Source organism: Catharus ustulatus, chromosome 5 (genome assembly GCF_009819885.2).
Source record: "Catharus ustulatus isolate bCatUst1 chromosome 5, bCatUst1.pri.v2, whole genome shotgun sequence".
Lineage (NCBI taxonomy): Eukaryota > Metazoa > Chordata > Aves > Passeriformes > Turdidae > Catharus > Catharus ustulatus.
The window spans coordinates 47,566,250-47,586,718 of record NC_046225.1 but is presented as its reverse complement, the minus strand read 5'-3'; the positions used below and the strand labels follow the sequence as shown (position 1 = coordinate 47,586,718).

At 36.8% G+C, this 20,469-nt stretch overlaps 1 protein-coding gene across 5 annotated transcripts in view; it reads right to left on the bottom strand.

The window, feature by feature from the left end:
- Window positions 1-20,469, bottom strand: part of CLOCK (clock circadian regulator) — a 69,805-nt gene that overhangs the window by 26,291 nt on the left and 23,045 nt on the right. For all 5 annotated transcript variants that reach the window (XM_033060004.2, XM_033060003.2, XM_033060000.2 and 2 more), the window contains 6 exons: window positions 11,656-11,766; window positions 9,331-9,421; window positions 7,643-7,702; window positions 7,090-7,238; window positions 2,911-3,002; window positions 1,507-1,596 (listed from right to left, as the gene is read on the bottom strand). In XM_033060004.2, the coding sequence (XP_032915895.1) occupies window positions 1,507-1,596; window positions 2,911-3,002; window positions 7,090-7,238; window positions 7,643-7,702; window positions 9,331-9,377 (438 nt within the window). In that variant the 5' untranslated portion in view covers window positions 9,378-9,421; window positions 11,656-11,766. The remainder of the gene's footprint in view (window positions 1-1,506; window positions 1,597-2,910; window positions 3,003-7,089; window positions 7,239-7,642; window positions 7,703-9,330; window positions 9,422-11,655; window positions 11,767-20,469) is intronic.

Here is a 20,469-nt window from a genome sequence, read left to right as displayed (position 1 = left end):
TCAAACTAATTACAGTAATTTCACAATTATAAGCCGCACTGAGTATAAGCTGCCCTTCCAGGTGCCAGCAACTTTTCATTCTTTGTCCATATATAAGACGCACCCGATTATAAGCCGCATGTTACAATACAGAGTGTGATAAAAGGTATCTATTCTATCACCATCTCTTGAGGGTAGGGGCAGTGATCCTTATCTCCGTGGGAGATATTCTGCTAATGGGCCATCCATTGAAACCAGGTGGGGCATTGTTCTTTATCTTTTCACAACCCATCCTTCCTCCAGAGAGTCATTTTCTGCTAATGGCCCATTGAGTCCCACTGAGCGTGACTGATAAAATTACTGCATCCCATTGGAAGTTGCTCCAGCCAGGGGGAAGAGCCCAGCATTTCTCACCAAGATAGAAACAGAGGTTTTGGGACACTAAGGTAGTCCCTTTCTCCACTGGACTCCAGAGGGAAACCCGATTTCACCACATCACCACTGGACCTCCATAGGGAAACTGCACCTTGTACAGGAGCACTGCTCCAACTGAATCACATCTGTCACTGCAAGGGGACTGCAACCACCATTGAATGGGACTGCTACCAACACCCTGCCTGACGGGGTGTCAGGTTGTACTCTGACTTTGTCAGGGTTTGGAGTTTGTTTCTTTGTAGTATTGTATTTCTATTTGAATTTCCCTAGAAAAGAACTGTTATTCCTAATTCCCATATTTTTGCCTGAGAGCCCTTTGATTTCAAAATTATAAGAATTTGGAGGGAGGGGGTTTACATTCTCCATTTCAAAGAGAGGCTCCTGCTTTTCTCAGCAGACACCTGTCCTCCAAACTAAAACAGCAACTTTTCGATCTTTGTCCATATATAAGCCGCACCTGATTATAAGCCGCACTTCAGGTTCGGACCAAAATTTTAGTCAAAATGGTGTGGCTTATAATCGTGAAATTACTGTAATTTGCCTCACTTCAGAATAACATTATTCAAAGGTAACTTTAAAAACTAGAATGTTGCATGTACCAGTGAGCAATGTCACCCAGATTAAAGATAAGTGAATATGACAAACCCAAAAGTATATACTGAACTTAAAAAGCAGAACTAGCAGCAATGTATTTATCAGAGTGCTTTGTCAAGAAGTAAAAAAGTAGTTTAAAAAATTTCAATTAATTTTATATTTTTTTTAATACTCTTCTGACTCATGCACAGGCTGTGACCTCTAAAGGGTCTCCTGCAAACAACTTTGTTACTTCAGTTACATTGAAACTGATGGTAGGCACTTCATAATCCTTTCTAACAAGAGTGCTGACTGCATTCTGCATTTCCAAAGGAAATGTTTAATATAGAAGAGAGAACAGTAGGAAGCAGTTGTGCTGAATAACAAACAGAAACATCAAAACAAAGCATACATCTGTCCCACAATGTCAAAAAGGCCAACAATTAATTAGTACTTATATCAGAACACCAATCAATCACAGACAAACCGATATGTTACTGAAAGCAATTTGTTACTTACTGGCAAATGTTCAAGTAAGGGAGTTATACTTTCAGACACATATATTATATTTCCATCTGTCATAATTGCTAAAAAAAAACCATCAAGAGCCTGAAATTAAACATAATGGGCAGTTAAATTAAAAAGAAACAGAGCATACCAAAAATGTTAAGCTATATTCAATACAGAAAATAATACAGACCAATCTTAGTTTAATTTATTACAGAAATTAGTCTTTCCCTACTAAAAATCCTTAATCTTGTTTTTACACTAAAAGCATTACAATTTCCATACCATTCTGTTGTTAAATAATCCCTAGTTTCAGAAGAAAGTACATATATAGACAGCCACTGTTTCCTCCAACTCCCACACTGCCTGCCTGATATTTTTAATTCCTTCACCATTTTAGATGTCAGAAAGCTCATAAAAATGAGCTAGAGGCAAAAGCAAGAAGATGTGGGAAAACGATGAGGAGAACAAGTAAAAGAGCCAGCAAAATCAATGAATTTTAGTATTTAAAAATCTCAATATCCCCAAATCTCAAAGAAAGAAGCTTGCAGTGAGATTTTATTGAGACTTGAAACCTGTGAGATACAGTTCTGACTGCCTTATCTTCTACTGAACTCAAATTTCTTTCCACTGAATATAACATAATGCTTCAGTTGAAAGCTACCAACAAAAGCATGTCAGAACTTATTTCTAAACAGGAAATTTTAAATCTCACATCTTCAAAGCCTTATATCAGAGGATTTTTTAAAAATGTTTAAAATACCAAAACTCAGAACTTTTTTTGTATCTGTGCATCAAAGCAAAGGTTTAGCTATGGAATGAAAATTTAAAAGTGTTTGTTACTTTGTAATATTTTTCATTTAACTATTATTAAAAATTGTTTCACTAACAAGATATGAATGACTTATGTTCATTTTCAATGAAATACCTTAAAATTTTTTTCTGGAATTTTTGCAACTATTCATGTAATCTTCAGCAAAGTAATGCTCTCACACCAGTTTTGGAAAGCATAACAAGTAAAGAAATTAAACACTTACTTATTGCTTACAAATCACATGAATATGTTATGCTTTTTTCATAGTTAGGATTTTAACTTACACATAATAATTCTTTCTCTAGTACCTTATGTTGATAATTTAAAGTATCCACTTTGGCAGTAAACACATTCATTTATGGACTTGCTCTGTTTCTATGTTTATTTAATTGAAAATGTAGTTCAAAGTAAATCCGTTTTTCTGAAACAAAATTCTGAAACTCTAAATACATAGGCTTTTTCATGGTTTATCTTCATGAAAACATTATAGTTACAACCCACATATGAGAATAAAAAGGTATGTCATCAAACCAAAAAATTTCATAATAGAATGACTCCTGGTGAGGAGTTATTCTATACCCAGAAAAACAGACATCATATACCTCTAACATTAACTGTGTGAACTCTTCATTACTAAGGAATGTCGGTTTCCAGTCCTGTCGAATTTCACTGGCATCTGATTGTGCAGTAATTTCTACAATCAAACACATACACAGTAAAAGGATTAATACTCAATTTTTTCCCCCTAAGCTACATATACACAGTTATGAAAAGCAGAAAGTTCTGCAGGTTCCTCTGTTGTTCATTCATTACATGCAGACATTGCTCCTTAAAAAGAAAATAAATGTCTTCTCCCATGTCATAATTAAATTTGTCTTCTCTTTCCTTCAACCAGTTTTGCTACAGTCCTGACAAACCTCAAGGTAATACTGAAGTAATGGATTTTGATAATGAAAAAAATACTACACTTTCCTCTGAGATTATAATAAAATGTTTTATTAAGTTTTGTTTACAAAGATTCAGAAAGCCAAAATTCCTGATCTGTTTATGTCATTAAAATGGCTAACACTCAAGTATCTTGGCAAATCCTTGTCATTCTAACCCTCGCACAAAAAATTGTCATTGTCCTTTCCCTTCTTCCTGCTCTCTTCTGGTTACACTTTAAAAAGAGTAGTTTTTCAACAAAGATTGCTAAATGTTGTATGACAGACTCCACTCTAGAATTCCTGCCTGTTACAAACACAGAGATTAATTTGGACATAGATGAATCTTAAGTAGACTCCTGCAGGAGTTGAGAAATATATAGATTAACTTCCATATAGAGGTGAGAGAATCAACAACTGCTAAGCAAAGCCTGACCCTGGGTTCTGAAAGTGGTCTTTCCTTATCAACTGATAACAGAAACAAGAAGTAAGACCTCATAATGCTTCAGTTTTGATGAACAATAAGGGTATCACAGAAGTGCTGGTTTTAAGAACAATCTTGGACAAGTAATCAAGTATTTAGACAAATCAAAAGAACCAAATTCTTTAAGGTTTTTGATTTTTAAAGGACATATCTATACAAAGACCATAAGCTAGAGTCTTAGTTCAGATGGCCTAAAGAGCCAGAAAACCTGGAATTGAGTTAAATATGCAAAGGGCTGGAGCAGTTTGCAATTTTGTTTATCACATTGAAGGGGGAAAACTTTACAAAAAAAGCTTTAGACATAACTAAAAGAACAGCAAACAACAGCAACATCATGCAAGAAACTGGCCAAAAGTGGAAAGCTGCAAGAAGAGGTGAAAAAAAAAAAAATCAACCAATAAGAGTTTCAAATTATCGAATCTCAGAAAACAAATTCATCAGGCTCTTCCATTCTGTTTCAAAATGGTAGCACAAAGCAGAAGGAGTGGGCTGGTGAATAAAGAAAACCTAAGTGTAACCCCAAATGTAGCTTTTCAGTCAGCAAAAACATACCGAACACTGAGGGACAAGTCAAAGGACACGAAAATAAAAAGCTCTGCCACCAAAGTGGAGGTAAAATTCCAGGAATTTAGTGTATTCATTCCACAGAACACAGATAATCTTCACTTCAAGTTGGAAAAGCCTGATTCAGTGGCTCATTCTGGCCCTTAAAACCATCCTACTTCAGAATTTAAAAGACTGTCTTTTGCATTAGAATGGATTTATGCTAAATAAAAGCTGAAATTCATGCCTTTAACAAACCACTCTGAAACACCACAAGCACAGGTGTTTTTACATTTTCCATCATTAGAACAAGTATGATGAGGCAAACAGCCAAAGTAACAGAAAGAACCTGTTTCACTTGGTACCTTCAGAGAAATGCCTAGTTCTGTCAGAAGGTTGCACTCATAGATAAATGGCAGTAAGGTCACATATCCTGAGCTAGATAACAGAAAGAGGAGCATAACCAAACTTTCATATTAAACTTCAAGTTCTGTATCTGAAGTAATTACATCAGCACTGAGAATTCTCAAAAGAAATTGCTAGCTAAGCCAAGATCTGCTCCATTTCTCTGTGGGTTGGAGGAGTACCTCCAGTTATTCTACCTGCAGCTAAATTCCTCAGTATTTACAAATTTTAAAAAATTTCTTGTTTACAAATTCAAAGAAAGATGACAGCATTAGTCAAGGAGAAGTTCCCAGTGTGTTTAACCTCCTGTATTTTCCCAGTGAGAAACAGAATCCACATTGGCCAATAGCCAATGGTGACAGAACTGGTGACAGGGTACCAAACTCAGATAACATGGAAATAGTTCAGAAAGAATCAGAAGCAACACAGTTAAATCCTGGTGGCTGAACTCAGTAGGATTTCAACCATAAAGCAGCTACTCAGTGCTGAACAACCCATTTATTGCTAGGTCATTCTGCTTTATTGTAACATATCCAAGTACTTCAGGAAATAAAATGTTCTTCTGAACTTTACCAACATTTTGTCCAAAAACATTTTACTGTAAAACACTGCACAGCAATGCTAGTAAGCACTGGCAGCCAAAGCTTTAGGGAACTTAATATAATATGTGCAGTCACACAGAGCTGCATTCTGTCACACCAAGTGAAGGACAAAGTGCCATGCCCTAAAAGGCAACCATCACCAGTGCTGCTTTATGTCCCTTTATTTAAAAAAAACAAAACATCTCAGCACTTTGAAGAAAAAAAAATTACTGGCGTTGCTGGCTGATTGACACTTGTTTGTTCTGCATTCTATATTTTATGTCAGGAATCACCAATACAAGATAAAACAATTTTGAAACAGAACCGATTTTCACAACGGTCTTATAACCTAAAGAACTGAATTTTACAGAAGAGGGGCCTTCATACTGCTTTTCTTTTTTTTTACGAGACAGATGTATCTCAGAAAATTAAAACAGCATAATCAACATTTAATTTGTAAGAAAACCCCCAGACCTATTAATTCTCATACAAATTATACCCCTCTCCTTTTACATTTATGTTTACAATTTTAATAGCAAAATTCAGCACACATATGGTACTACTGGAAGCATAACATTCATGGAAGAGATATGCTAGGGCATGGAAAAGCATTTCTCAGACCTTAAATTGACACACATACTGTTGATAATTACATAACTATGCATCCACTTAACAGCTTTACTTTTTTACAATATTATAGTTACTTCTTTTGACCCTACTGCTTTCTAGTTAGTATGTATTCCAAGAAACTACCCAAGGAAATTATTTAATTGGCAAAAGAATCCATTTTCTTCATTTTTCATCTTATTTTTGGCAGTGTGAACCACAATGTGCCAGACCAGATTAAGAAAAAGTGTAGGAGCAGGAACAGGGATTTTTTTATATATATATAATACCTAACAGCCATAAACAAGCATACACTTCGTGGAAGAATTTTTTTGATGACAGAAGTAACAACCTGTAACAAACTTCAGTACAACATATTTGAGTACATGCCACCATCAGCTGATGCAAACAGCCAGAGGAACAAAGCATAGCAAGGATGTCCAAGGATATTGATCATTCTGAGATTTCACATGATTTTTAAAGAACAACACACACACATACACTCAGTGGTTTCTACATCCATTTTAAAACTTTAAGAGTATAGCTAAAAGTATTTATAGATTTTTCTGGCATTTTTTCCCGGCTAAAAGGAAAAAAATAACAAGCCAAAATGCCCATACTCCTGGTCTCTATGCCCCTGTATTTCACTTTCTCTTGTCAAGCAACCAACCCAAAAACATTGCTGGAAACCACAATGCCTTATTGCCTTATCAACTTTGTTTAAGCAGACAGTTGTGTAGGCACTTTACACGACAATAAGGAGCACTAACTTCTCTTGGACTAGCTTTTTAGTGATTTATCTTGTTTCATGTAGAACCTGGAGAGATGGATCAACTGTTCAATCCAGGCTTATCTAAATAACCAAGTAAGTATTTCTAGCAAGCACTTCTACTGAAACGGATCAGTAGTTTTCCTGTAAAGCAAAACTTCAACAACTTGCACCAACTTCTGTTCAGAACAAAAAACTTTGAGGTTAATTCAAAAACAAATCTTGTCTTTGTCAAACAGATTTCATTAACAACTATGGGACAAAACAAATTGTGCCAGCTTTCATTAAGTATTAGCAGAAACACAGTTACATCTCTGCTATCTAGATGAGCTTAAGAATATCTTTCTCCAGGAGTGCTTCACATTTTTTTGACAAATTCCTTAAAGAAGTTGCAAAATTTCTAATATTTTTATGTAATATCTGAGTATCTCTTAAAAAGTAAAGAATTTATAAATAACGTTTATTGTTACCTTTGTGCTTCCGTAAAAAGTCAATGCTCTTCTGCAGCACAGTGGATTTATCCATCTTCCGAGCATTTCCTGGAAGCATGGAACCCAACTCTTTGATAAGTACATTAAACTGATCTCGGCGTTTCTTTTCGGACTTGTTTCTAGACACTCTGAAAAGCAAATCAGAAAATGTTTTATAAAAACCATGAGACTTTCTTATAAGCTGCATATTACTGCCAGGTTCCTGATGCAAACAGCCCCTTAAGAATTTCTGCTGTGATAACTCTTACAAAAACACCTCCTCACTACCTCAGACATTATTTTTGAAGAATGGCTTCCTCCTCAAGGAACAGTGCAGCAATGCCTTTGGAATAAAGTATCCTTTTACAAAACACAAATAACTGAACCACAATTATAAATATACAATATATCTGAGAAATCACAGTAGAAGGAATGCTGTTGAGCAATATGTTTATTTGTAAGAATAACCTTTTTATTGTTTAGAAATCATGCTGGTAAGTTAAAGCATACAAGTATAGGACATTGCTTAGCTTTAAATAACTTTAAAATTTACCTTTTTGCCTTATCTTTGTCATCTTCTTCCACCAGCCCATCAAAAATGCTTCCGTCATTTCTGAAAGAAACATAAAGAAATAACTGTTGAAGTGGGAATACCTCTCCTTTGAAGTCAAATCACAAAGAAGGAGGAAAGGGAAAGCACTGACTATTCCCCATCATCACCTCCATCACATCAAGAAAGCAAGGAATTGTTTTACTGTGATGTCTCATGAGGACCATCATCAGTAACCTGAAGCTGTCTTCTACGTTCTGCTTGCATTTACTAAATAAAAAGCAAAAAAACCCCTTATACTTCTGACAGAGCTCAAAGGATTCTCAGACTGTTTCTCAAAAGAACTTACAGCCCTATACAAACACTTAATTGAACAAGGTTTAAATTTGATTACTTGCATTACATTCCCTTTTGAAAACATGAGAGAGGACATACGCAATTTATTTTTACTTACTGGCAATTTCTAATCCAACCACTGAAAATGTACTTTTCATAAATGCTGAAATATTGTTAGTGGAAGAGACCTAAGGAATACATTATACTTTATCCACATTGTATTTGCTTCCTCGGTATGTATCTCATAACTTTCTTAGCTTGACAAATGTCCATCTACTGCTAAAGAGGTGTTAAAATACCAAAATAAGAATGTGTTTTCCTTTGAAGATGCCTCAGTATCCATCGTACAATTCCTTTGTTTCACTTCCTTTTGCTTTGAAAGTCAAGTCAAAAACAGTTCTGTTTTCCAAAACTGCTGTATAATGGACTTTCACATGTTATTTCGCTAACTTCTCCCTGCTTTTAGTCTATTTAGTCCTGCCCACACTGACCTCTGTGCGTCTATCATGGAATCTCTTATCCTAATATTTCCTTCCCTTAAGCCAAACAACCTTTCTAAAATGCTTACCTCATCTCTCTGATTTATAAACCATCAGGCAATTGTACTGCACATTATTTTAAGCAGTGATGTTAGGAAGTTACTATTTTGTATGCTACTACACAAACATCAAGTTTTTAGAAGCAATTCATATATTTAAAAAGCTGAAGTTTCAGTGACATGCCACAAAATTTCACTAGAACAACTGACAAGTTAGACAAGCATTACAGAAGTTTCACCCTTTACTTTTATCCTTGTTTTTTTCAATTATGTTTAGCTTGACATAAATTAGATGCAAGTTTCATTTCCCAAAGTCTCAAAAATGCTAATATACAGGATATTAAATACAGATGTTCATCTAAGCTGCTAAGAGAGTGCAGCTCAAGGAATCAAGTTGGAAAACATACCTCAGCTATTACTTTTCCCTTGAAATAGGTTAGCAGGTCACTTTACCATCATCTACAGCAGCACTAATCATTTAAGTGTATTTGCTTTTCTTAATCAAAAACTGAAGTACTAAAAAATTAAAAGTTCAAGTAAACATTAAAAACCAGCTCAACTTGCACAGATGTTGTTCCATGGCTGAAAACAAGTAATGCATTTTAAGATTAACCTCAAGCAATTGAAATCACTATTTCCAGTGACTACAAAATGACACATCTAACAAATCCCAAACTAATTTGTCAAAAATAACCAAAACCTCATACTTTAATTTTTGCATAAGTTAACATCTAAATGTATTAATCATACAAAAAAGACTATTTAAAAAAGAACTGAACAGTAATTCTCCCAAAACTCTCCACATCCATTAACATACCTGTCTGCAATGGAGCTCATTTTATGGGTGCTTATGGTAAAAAACATAACATATCACACTTTAGTCTTGTGGTAGACATTTGTACGCTTGCCTATAAGAGAAGAAAAAATATCAAAATGTGACTGAGAGAAAACAAGTGTTCTTGATTAGAGCATACTCCTAATCCTCCCCTCTCTTCCAACCTTCTCTAAAGCAGTCTCCATTACCAGCATAACCTGGGCGTTAATATCTCATTTTACATGACAGAGTTCAAGAGAGCATTATTAAAGGCTACAGTAAATAAGTCTGTACTAAACTAATACAAACCTTTTTATGACTCTGAATTCAGATATAGCTTTTAATTTTTATTTTCACTTTTTCCTAAAGAAGCCTCATAAGTTTGAAGGTTGAACAGATGTTAAATACACTTAGCAGTACATTCTATTTAGAAACAGCGCAAACAGAAAGCATTTGGAATACAGTACTTTACAACTCTAATTTGTTCTTACTGTACTTTTTCTTGAGCACATTGTTATCATAGACACGTGAAAAGATAACATAAAGATACAAATTAGAATGTGATCTCTGTACTGTGAGAAATTTAATCTGACCATTTCTTAAAGCAGTCATTTACTCATGACAGGAAGCTCTTGGTTTTCCAGATGTGCATTTGAGTTTGAGCTAAGAATGCGAATGAAATATTAATAGTGAGAAAAAGAATATAACACAGGTTATGAAAAGGTTAAATTCAAACACAAAATTAAACCGGTTTCTTTCATACGGAGAAGTCAGTTATGAGAGGTCAGCATGGAGCATGTCATGGAGCAGCAAGATTCTAACACTGGCAGCAATTAGAGAACAACTACATGCAGCAAGTTTTAAACGAGTTGAACTTGCTGATCTTCAAGAATTTTAGTACGCTACAAACTTAATAGTAAAAAAGCTATTTATTTCAAAGAAGATTATCTTAGTCCATTTAGTGACTCAATATTTTCTGAGAAACATTTGTTTGTTTCTGAGAGTATTAAAACCAGTGGAACTTGCAATGTCAATACCAGAAGAAATATGGCAGCAAATGCCTGATGAGGGAACTGAGGAAGAAAGCTTGTGATTCAACCAAACTGTCTCTGCATCTATAACAGTCACATACTGTGTGGGTTTCCTTCACAAGAATAGCATTTTCACCACAAATTTTCATAACTTGAGTGCAACAGGAAAGTAAAATGGGAGAACTGTACTGCAGCAGAATCTCTTTCAAGGCACATCACAAAGTATGCTGGTGTTTCTGTCGAAACACTCCACTTCTTCAATTAGTACAGACCATCCTTGTCTTGCCTTCATCCTCCAAAATCTAATGCTATGAAGACACACTGGCAGCAAACCACTTCTTCCCTCCAATTCTTCAAAATAACAACTGCACTGGACATACTGGCAGATTAAATTCCCCAAATTAGTAGACCAAGTAACAGAGTTGTGCCATTTGAAAACCATCCATAAATGGTATGAGAAAAGTAAATTATGAAGAAGTGTCTGTTTGAATTTTTGTCAAACGTGGGCAATAAGAGACAGGTTGCTCAGCAGTAAAAGCTAACTATCATGACTGGCATGGAACTAAGTTACAACCAAGACTAGAGCTATAAACTTGTTTTCATTTAGCTTACACGGTAAGCACTAATGTAGCCATGCATTAATTACACTTCTAGCCCTATGTTAATTTCTATATAAAAATGGTACCTAAAACTATAGGGACTGAGAGCAATATGAAATTCTGTAAGATAAATTATACGCTTTCCCTAATCTGCAAAAGAAAAACACCTGTACAGCTAAATACAGAAAACTTTTATCTGTGACATAACTGACATACTCATTATGCAGAATTAGAATATTTAAAAGTCAGTATTTTTCACTTTAACAGAGCACTCAATTCCCAGAATTCAACAAAATCATTCACTACAATTTACAGATCCTATGTCAGAAACAGCAACCTAGATCTGGTATCCAAGACAAATAGTTTAAAGTACTGAAAAGTACAGGAAATGCACCTGTAGCACACTGGTTTTTCATCTATCAAGGTCTCATACTTCTGTCTTTGCATCCAAATTTGCAAGACACTGAACACTCTCAGTGATTATAAAGGCTAAGGATAAGACTGCAGAGATAATGCCACCAAAACCAGTCAAGCTGAAAGTAAACACTAGGTTAATAAAGGACTATGTCTATTTCCAAGATTCAAATTCAGTCATGTTCTGGAGAACAAAAGACACTACTTAACACTGCTACTCAGTCTGTCAATTTTGATAACTGAAAGCCATGGGAACCTTATTAATTATAGGAACACAGTTTTACCTTTTACACTTTGGGACTTGTTAAAGTATGATGTTTAGGGACGAAACCTGCTTCCTGTGAAGATCAATGTGGAATTAGATGTATCCTCTTCCAAAGAACACAAATTCTGAACTGTCAAAAAATAACAATGGAGAGCTTTAAAATCAGCAAATTTAAAAATTATCTACTTCTTTTTTTAATAAAGACAAGCAATTGTTTCAATGAGAGCAATCTCTAAATGCAATATTCTACTTATGAAAAATATCTCAAGTATTTCACTACGTCTGAATTGACATTGCTTTAAAGCTCTTCTTGATAAGCAGGAAATTCTGACACAGTGTTATTTTGGCTTTAAGCCATCACTTTACATCTATCTTGAGTCTTGATGTTCTTTCCACTTTTGAATTTGGTATCACACATACCATCTACATCTTCACGTCCACTTACTACCTAAAGTGGTTTTTATACGCCATTATTTAAACATCATTTCACTGAAGTTCTTATTACGGTCTCTTCTTGCTTTCTCTGTTGCATCTTCTCCTCTCCAAGTCTCCAGAATTGCTATTCTCAGGACTCCAGTACATGTAGAATGTTGTTGCTGCTGACAACTAGCAAAGTTGGCCCATTGCACTTTTGCCTCTCCCTCAAACACAGCTATTAGCATTTTGTTTCAAAACCCACTTCAAAATCAATTCCTAGAATGTACCATAAACTTGCTTCACAAATGCACTTCTTCCAAACAAAAACTCAGCACTGAGTTCACCTAAATGATCACCTACTTCCAATCTCTTCAGACCATTACATTTTATTTAGTTACTTCCCCTGAACTATGCTGCTTTCCACATTTTTAAGCTACACGAAATCAGGTTTTTTCCTCTCATCCCTGTTTCCATCTGTCTTGCTTACTGGTTTAAAATAAAACAAATTCACTGTAACATGTACTTCTTCCATTTCTGAAAAATTTTATTTAAAAGTATATTAAATTCTAAAAATGAAGCTGGGATCTACAAACTAAAGTTATGCTACTCAGAAATTAATTGATGATTTTTACAGAAAGCACCAGAATTATCACTTCCTTGATTTGAAAAGTTAAGTGCCTTCTCCTGCACCTAACAGAGGTTCTCAAGGGGTTAAAATACAGATGCAAATATTAACATAGGAAGTTAAAGCATAGCAGAACAATCTGCCAACAGGAGAGAAATAATTGCAGCATGATTCAATGAAGCCACTCGTTCTTGTCTGGCCAAATAACCTGCTGGCCCATTGACCTACTTTTTTAGGTGCTTACAGCCTCCTCTCCTATTCTGTTTTGTTCCATTTGACAAGTGCAAACATTAATAGTGACAAAGAGTCCCATGGAAGTCTGCAACATGAAACCAGTGTTTTTAAACTGCTTGTAGTGCAACAACTCTGCCAGTTCTCACCCAGTGCCTAACAGAGTTCTAATCACAAAAATGTTAGACCTCCTGTCTGCAGCATGTAGAGGTACATTTCTTTTAAAACAGTTACACACTTAAGATAAACATCACAGATCTTAATCAAAGAACCATCTTTGTCAAAAAAGGGAGCTCTTACACACATTTCAAAAAGGGATTTTAAGAAGAGCAAGAAAGGAATATGCTTGTATCATAAATGAAACAAGCGAGCTTAAGTCAGACCAAAAGAGAAGCTAATCACAGTGGAAAAGCTTTTGTTGCCAAAACCACATAGATCTCTAACTCAGTAGAAATGGCATGTGTGTGAAAGCCAGCAGAAAGGTTAAAACGCCTACATGCCAGCACTGGCAGCCACAAGTGTTCAAAGGTCAGCATTCTGTCTCCACAACTCATTGATTTAAAAAAAAATAAATTGTGTGTCTGTCACTTGATCCTATGTGTTTTGAACACATTCAGACATGTTTTCTAAGTTTTCTGTAACCAAGGCAGCTAGAAACTTACTAACTTAAAGGAAGCTGAGATCCTTAATCAAAAATCTTAGCCTGCTGCCAAGGATATGCAAAGCATTACTACACAAAATTGCTCAATCTGCAGAAAAATTGCAAAAAACTAGCAATACTGTGAATTTTGCACTATGTTGACTTGCCACTCATGGAGAGGAAATAAGTTATTGGGTCTCAAGTCATTGCTTGGCCACATAAAAAAGGTTCTGAATAAGTTACAGGGTAAAAAGCCATAATCCAACCTAAGGTAATAAAGCCCACACCATCTGGTAAAAAATTCCATTTTTTAGACTGAAAGAATTTCAGTACTACAGTCCAATTTTATTATCAATACTGAAATGCACACTGGTAATATAAAATACTGGAAACATACTCAAAGATTGAAAAAACTACAAAATTACAGTACAGTCTTGCTAATGACAGATGTTCTGTCAGGACTGGACTGAAAAATGAGTGGGACAATGGTGAATGTATTGCCTGTATTTCATTTTGTATAGAGCCAGTAACTGAAATCCCTACGTCTCCAGCACTTCACCATAATGGTAACACTGACAATTATTTTTGAAGAAGAATAAGTATTCGCAGATTACAGCCCTCAGAAATAATGTGAGGTGGCTTGTATTATTAAGACAAAAAATTTCACACCAGGAGTATCACAGGAAGAATATGTGAAGCAATACAGTTTTCCAATCCTACAGTTTCTTCAAACAGAAATATATTAACTTCTTTAATACAACCTGATTTCTGTACTATAAACCAATTTTGTCAGGGGGAGCAAACTAGTTATTAAAATCACTGAGGATTAGCTGTAGAGAAGATCTTGTTTAAAGACTCAAAGTCACAGCACCCAGTGCCCTGCAGAGCTCTAACACTAGTCACCCACCAGGGTAAGACTGAGCAAGAGCAGAAACATCACACTGAGCAAACAGCTGAGCAGAACCTGACTCCCAGTGTAAGCACAGCATCAGAAGCCCTGTTCACTACAGAGATTCTGAAGATAATTACAAACCTTCCTGATACTTCTTTCCATGACCTTCTGATCATTTGGATTATTAATTTCTGAGGTTTTACTCTACTAGGACATTATACCATAATTAGGGCAAGCAGAGATCCAGTCATTTTCTCCTGCCCAGAACAGCCCATCACTATCATTCATCTTTTCCACTTTGCTTTTTGCTTCATTGGATTACCTCCAGCCCAGACATTTTTCTCTTTACATTTCTCTTTTTGAGAAGTGGGGTAGAGGGAAGGAGAACAGAAAGAATTTGCTCTGGTTTAGTTTCCCTCCAGGACCCATAGCATTTTTTAGAGCAAGAGATTTTTAGAGAGATAAACCATAACCACCTGCTCTGCCCTCTAGTCACATATAGTTTGGTCTAATAGAACAAGCAAGAAGGTTTCAAGGTGATTGCTCCTTTGCTTCCAATGGTACATACACCAGTAGAAAGCAAGTTAGGGTAATGACTTAATCTTTAATCTTTTCTTGCTAATCAAAGGCTGTCTGTGAAAATACTATGTTTTTAAAACTGACATGTCTTCTTTTTTACCAAAAAAAAAAAAAAAAGGCAATCAGAAAAAAAAAATAATCAAAAGATAGGGCTAAAAGGAACTTCAAGGAACATTGCTCAAACTTTGCAGCTGAACCGGTTATTCCAGCAGCTGGGAATAGTCACATATTGCAAGCTCTTCTCTACCACATCAACAAATCAGTTTTGGTCTGTGCTTGTGCAGAAGCGATGACACATCCTAGAAATGTCATTTCCTGAGGTAAAACAGGCAATAGCAGCAGGTGTTCATCTTCCAGTGCTGCACAGGACAACTGATGAAAGGGTTGCTTCTAGCATGGACGTATCCCAGATGGTTTTTAATAGGAAAATTTGTGAGTGGCCCTGAGTAGTCTGCTGTGGATGAGCAGCTTCCTTAGGTCATCACCTTTTCAGGGAGTACTCAGGGATATATAATGGAGAAAGTGCAGTAGAACAGAAGACTGGTGGTGTGAGTTGCCATTACCTGAACGGTAGTCTCATGTCTGCTACTGAAGGACTTCTGGGAAGAGGGTAAGTCCAAGCAGTCTACAGGAGAGGTTAAATGCCTGTCAGAAGGCCTGTTATGGTAGTAGTTAGTGATATCACCGATTCAGCTGAGTTATAATGACATTTGAAAGAGTGAATACTACTTGCATACCATCATACAAAGTCCACAGCAGCTAGAAGAGGCTACATCACCCTGAGTAGCAGAAAACATGATAACAGAGGCAAAGAGAGGTTAAGTTCTCAGAAATAGTTTGTCACACAGATGTGCCCTGGTCTATTCCCTGACAAGGTAATGGGCCTCAACAAGCTGCTCAAACAAATTTGCTCAAAAGTGACTGCAAATAATATCTTCATAAAAACATGAATTACGAGGATTACAAGAAAAAGCAATTCTCTCCTGCATGCTTCATGTATTAGACTGTCCCACCATCAGGAGAAAGATTTCTCTAGGACTTGGGACTGATGACAGTTTTGACTGACATTTGTAATTTCCATCTCTTCAGCTCACAGAAAAACACCCTTGCCCATCACTCCTTTGCTCCAAATCATTTGGGCTGATCTCTGCTAGACCAGTTGTTCTGTGGCCACTCTTCTACCCTTCTCTGCAGTCTGTATCTCCTTCCCCTTACTCAACACAGAGATGGCTCTGTAAGCTCCCTCCCTGATACAGTGCAGTTCCCTAGTCCTTGTCCAGACCGCAGTGAAGATGCAAGCAAATAAGCCTCAGACCTTTACCTGGGCTACAGTGATTATTGCTGGAGCTTGCAGTTTTGAGGGATGTGAAGTTAGGCCTCAGGAGCTAGCCAATATGAATCCCAGGGAAACTGCCTCAGGCACAAGGGAGAGCAATAGAGCTGGCAGATCTGTAAGGATGTCCTCCATAGGGAACAAGAGTTAATGATCTCCAAGTACAAGAAAGCGGGAGCAAGAGTCTAGAAAGGATGAGAAGGGACTGCTGGTCAAATTAAAGGGCAAGACATAAATGCATCCCTCTACTCTGTTCCAGGACAGGTATCCCAGGAAGAGTAGAGGGATGCAGTCCAGTTGTGATGCAGTCCAGTTGTGAAGGAATGGAATGAGGAAGGTCATGGCAAAGCTGGAGCTGAACTTGACAAAGGATGCAAAGAATAACAAGATAAACTTTCATAAGTATATTAATCAGAAAAGGAAGATCAAAGAAGAGAGTGACACCCTCTAAACAAGGTTGGTAAACTGGTAACAACAGATGGGAAGAAGGCTAAGGTAACTCAATAACTTTTTTGCTTCGTCTTAGCTTGCAACATCTCTTCCCACACTTCTTGATGGGTGGACCGCAAGACAGAAACTAGAGAAAAAGGTTCCTTCCCCTAGGGGAAGATCAGATTCATGATCAGCTGAAGAACCGGATTGCATTTAAGTCCATGACACCTGATAAGATGCATCCTGGAGCCGAGAGGAAATTGGTTGATGTATTTGCACAGCCATTCTCCATAATATTTGAAAAGTCATGGCAATCAAGCTAAGTTCCAGCTGACTGGAAAAAAGGAAACATTGAAACCAGATGCTCTTTACAGTGCTTTCCAACCTGAACTATTTTATGATACGTTCAAAGGTAGCCCACACTTGTCCATGTACCCCAATGACCTGGTCTCTGACTCACCAAACTGACTTCTCAAAACATCCTCAGACCTGCCACCTCACCAGGAATTCACTAGCAATCTGGGCTCTTTGCCTGAGCCTGGCTTCCCTCCAGCTCCCTGAGGGTGACCAGGAAAGCACTCAGCAGGTTGCCAGGTGTCTAATAATTGGTCCTTGGCTGTGAGGTCCTGAAGCACTTACCAGGATCTTTCCCCTCCATCCCTTTCCAGGCTGCCTGTATTATCTTCGCCTTCCAAGATTCCAACTAACTACACTTATAAACACTTGAGGTGTTGTTTACAAGCCTGCATCAAATTACTAACAAAGATACTAAAAGAAAGTGATACAATACAAATTTTGGAGCCATCAGTGAACAAGCTCCCCAAATCAGAAAAATAGTACAAACCCAAGTTTATAAGATAAATTTGAAATAGCTAACCAGCTGCTATTATTCTGTGGTCTCATTTAAAATATTTTCTGAGTCATTTGTATATACAGTTCCTTATGAGAGATTCCCTTCCTCCAGTAATAAAGCTGCAAGAGTAAGTGGCAGAAATAATGTTTGCAGCTCATGTGCAACTAGTGTGTACAAAAAAGACAGAGGCTACATGTTATGATCCCACTTGTTCCCATTTATTTAAGGCTCCACCCCTCCTTGGCTTTCACTGGAGGTGCACACCCCTTTATGTCTGGCCACACACTGAAGCAGATTGTGAAATTATGTGTTTAAAAGAACACACATATCACACAGTTTTAATAAGAACAAAATAATAAAGATTGTATTTTAAAAGTGTGACTCCATCTACCTCTGAAAATTGGCACAGCTAAGAAACAGTATCCTCTGTACTGTTAGCTACATCTCTCTTAGCCACATCTCCCACTCCTAGTTCTGTAACAGGGTACATTGCGTTGTGTTTGCACATCTCAAATACAATATATATTTCATAATCAAGTCTGGCTTGAAAGTACACCTAGTGTTTCTTTAAATAGTGCTTAAACCAAAACCAGTACTTCACAATAGGAGTTCAGGTCAAGAGAAGCTAATTACTAACCTGTTAGTGTTACAATCCAAATCTGAAAACTTTCACATCCCTGTGTAAATTCCTTTAATGGAATTCTGGCAGATGTAACCGGCAGTCAGCTAGCCAGCTGAAGAACAAATCCTAAATTAAAGTTTATTGTGCTGAGGAAAAAAGTGCTATAGATGGTATAAAATCTGCAGTCTGCTATTCTCTAACAGGACCCACGTACATTTGGTACATTTTACAATGAACAAATAAAACCAAGCTTCCTTCTTCCAGCCTCTTAGATGGAACTGAGCAGGTAGATAATTGACACTTTTTGTCAGAAGTTCAAAAGGTGAAAAAATTCCACATGTACATTCTAGTTTAAATTCCAAAGAATATTATAACTATCCCATGAAATTATTCACTACACACAAATAATTTTTTTTCTACAGAATAAAGTTACCAGACAATAAAAAAAAAATCCTCACTAAATGATTTCTCAATATTAACAGAAATTTGAAGAAAAAAAACTTTAAAATACAGTGAACAGATATCTATCCTGGAGTTAAAAACACTTTGAAATAATCAATCCAATTAAAAATCTGTACATTTATGAAACTGAGCATTATGAATTTTTAGATGTTTTGTATCAGACACAAGTGTTAGTTTAACAATCAATTTGTCTAAAATGGTTTGTCACATCTTCATCAAAGCAAAAATACTAGAAAGAATCCTAAGAAATCAAACCAAAGAAGAAAAATTTATTAAACATTTAACTCCTATATTGGAAAATAAACATGATCATTCACCAAGAAATCAGACAGATCAAAGAGTCAAACATTGGTTTTCCTCTATCCCAATAATAAAAGGGAGGAATTACTAAATACAGAAAGTCAACTACTTTTTGCAAACCGTCCTGGAGAAAATTAATTATCAATTTCAACAGACATAATTATTACACATTCAAAGCAAGATAACACCAAGGACATTCTTCTTCCATTCCATGCAAAATTTCTGTTTGGTGTTGATATAAACAGGCAGGTTTAAGTTTAGAAAATGAGACTTCATCGTTGTTATTATTACTGCAACAACGTTCAGCTATCCACCTCAATTACTCTTCCTGAAATAACCTACAAACCTACACATTACATGAGTACGTCAACTGCCAGACTTTTAGCACGCAGATATGTCTTAAAAGGAGGGAAAGGATGCTAAGAAGATATGATGAAATTCACACAAATTCTAAAATTCTATCCTAGACCAGAAAAAAAAACACCCAATGAAGATTTATTAGCTTTCACATTCAAATTAACACTTACAGTTTTTAGATAAAAAATTGACTAATCAAGAGAGAACTTCAGTCAAAATTTCCTGCTCTGTTCTCATTATGCCATTCTCAAACTTTCGGAAATCAAGGAAGTCAACAGTTGGCCAAGAGGGTCTGCAAGAAGTTACGCAAATTACTTCTGCACCCAATGCCTTTATTACAGAATCACAGAATGGGTTAGGCTAGGAGCGACCGGAGTGGGTCACCCCATCCAACCTCCCTGCTCAAGCAGGATCATCCTACAGCACAGGGCGCAGGGTTGTGTCCAGGCAGTTCCTGAGTATCTCCAGTGAGGGAAACTCTCTGGAAACCTGTTCCTGTGCTCATTCACCTGTGTCACAGAACAAGCTGGTTTGTTGCTGGGCAAGACATGAGAGAAGCAGCCTGGTCTGAAAGACAGGCCTCCAGGGAACAGTGATAGGACAGATTTGGAACCAGACAGGGATCTGACTCAGTGAGTTCCAGCCCAAGTTGCAGGAGCTACTGGTCACAGAGCTGAGCAGCCTGAACTTTCAAACAATCGTAAGTGCTTGCCAAGGAACATTAGGATGGGTATTTAAGGTGAAGTTGAGAACAATAAAGGGCTTTTTGTCACATGGATCTTAGAGTGCCAGGTCTCTGTCTCGGGCCTGGCACCAGTCAACGTTACAACCTGCAAAGAAGTTCTTCCTTTTCAGGTGCAACTTCCTGTGCATCTGTTTCTGCCCATTGCCACTCGTGCCACTGCTAGGCAAGAGAAGAGCTGAGATTCATCCTCTCAGCACTCTCCCTGCAGGTATTTACATACATTCTTAAGATTCCCTCTCAGCTCTCTCTTCTCCAGGCCCAGCTCCCTCAGCCCTTCCTCACAACAGAGCTGCTCCAGTCCCTAAATCATCTTTGTTGCCCTCCACTGGACCTGCTCCAGGAGCT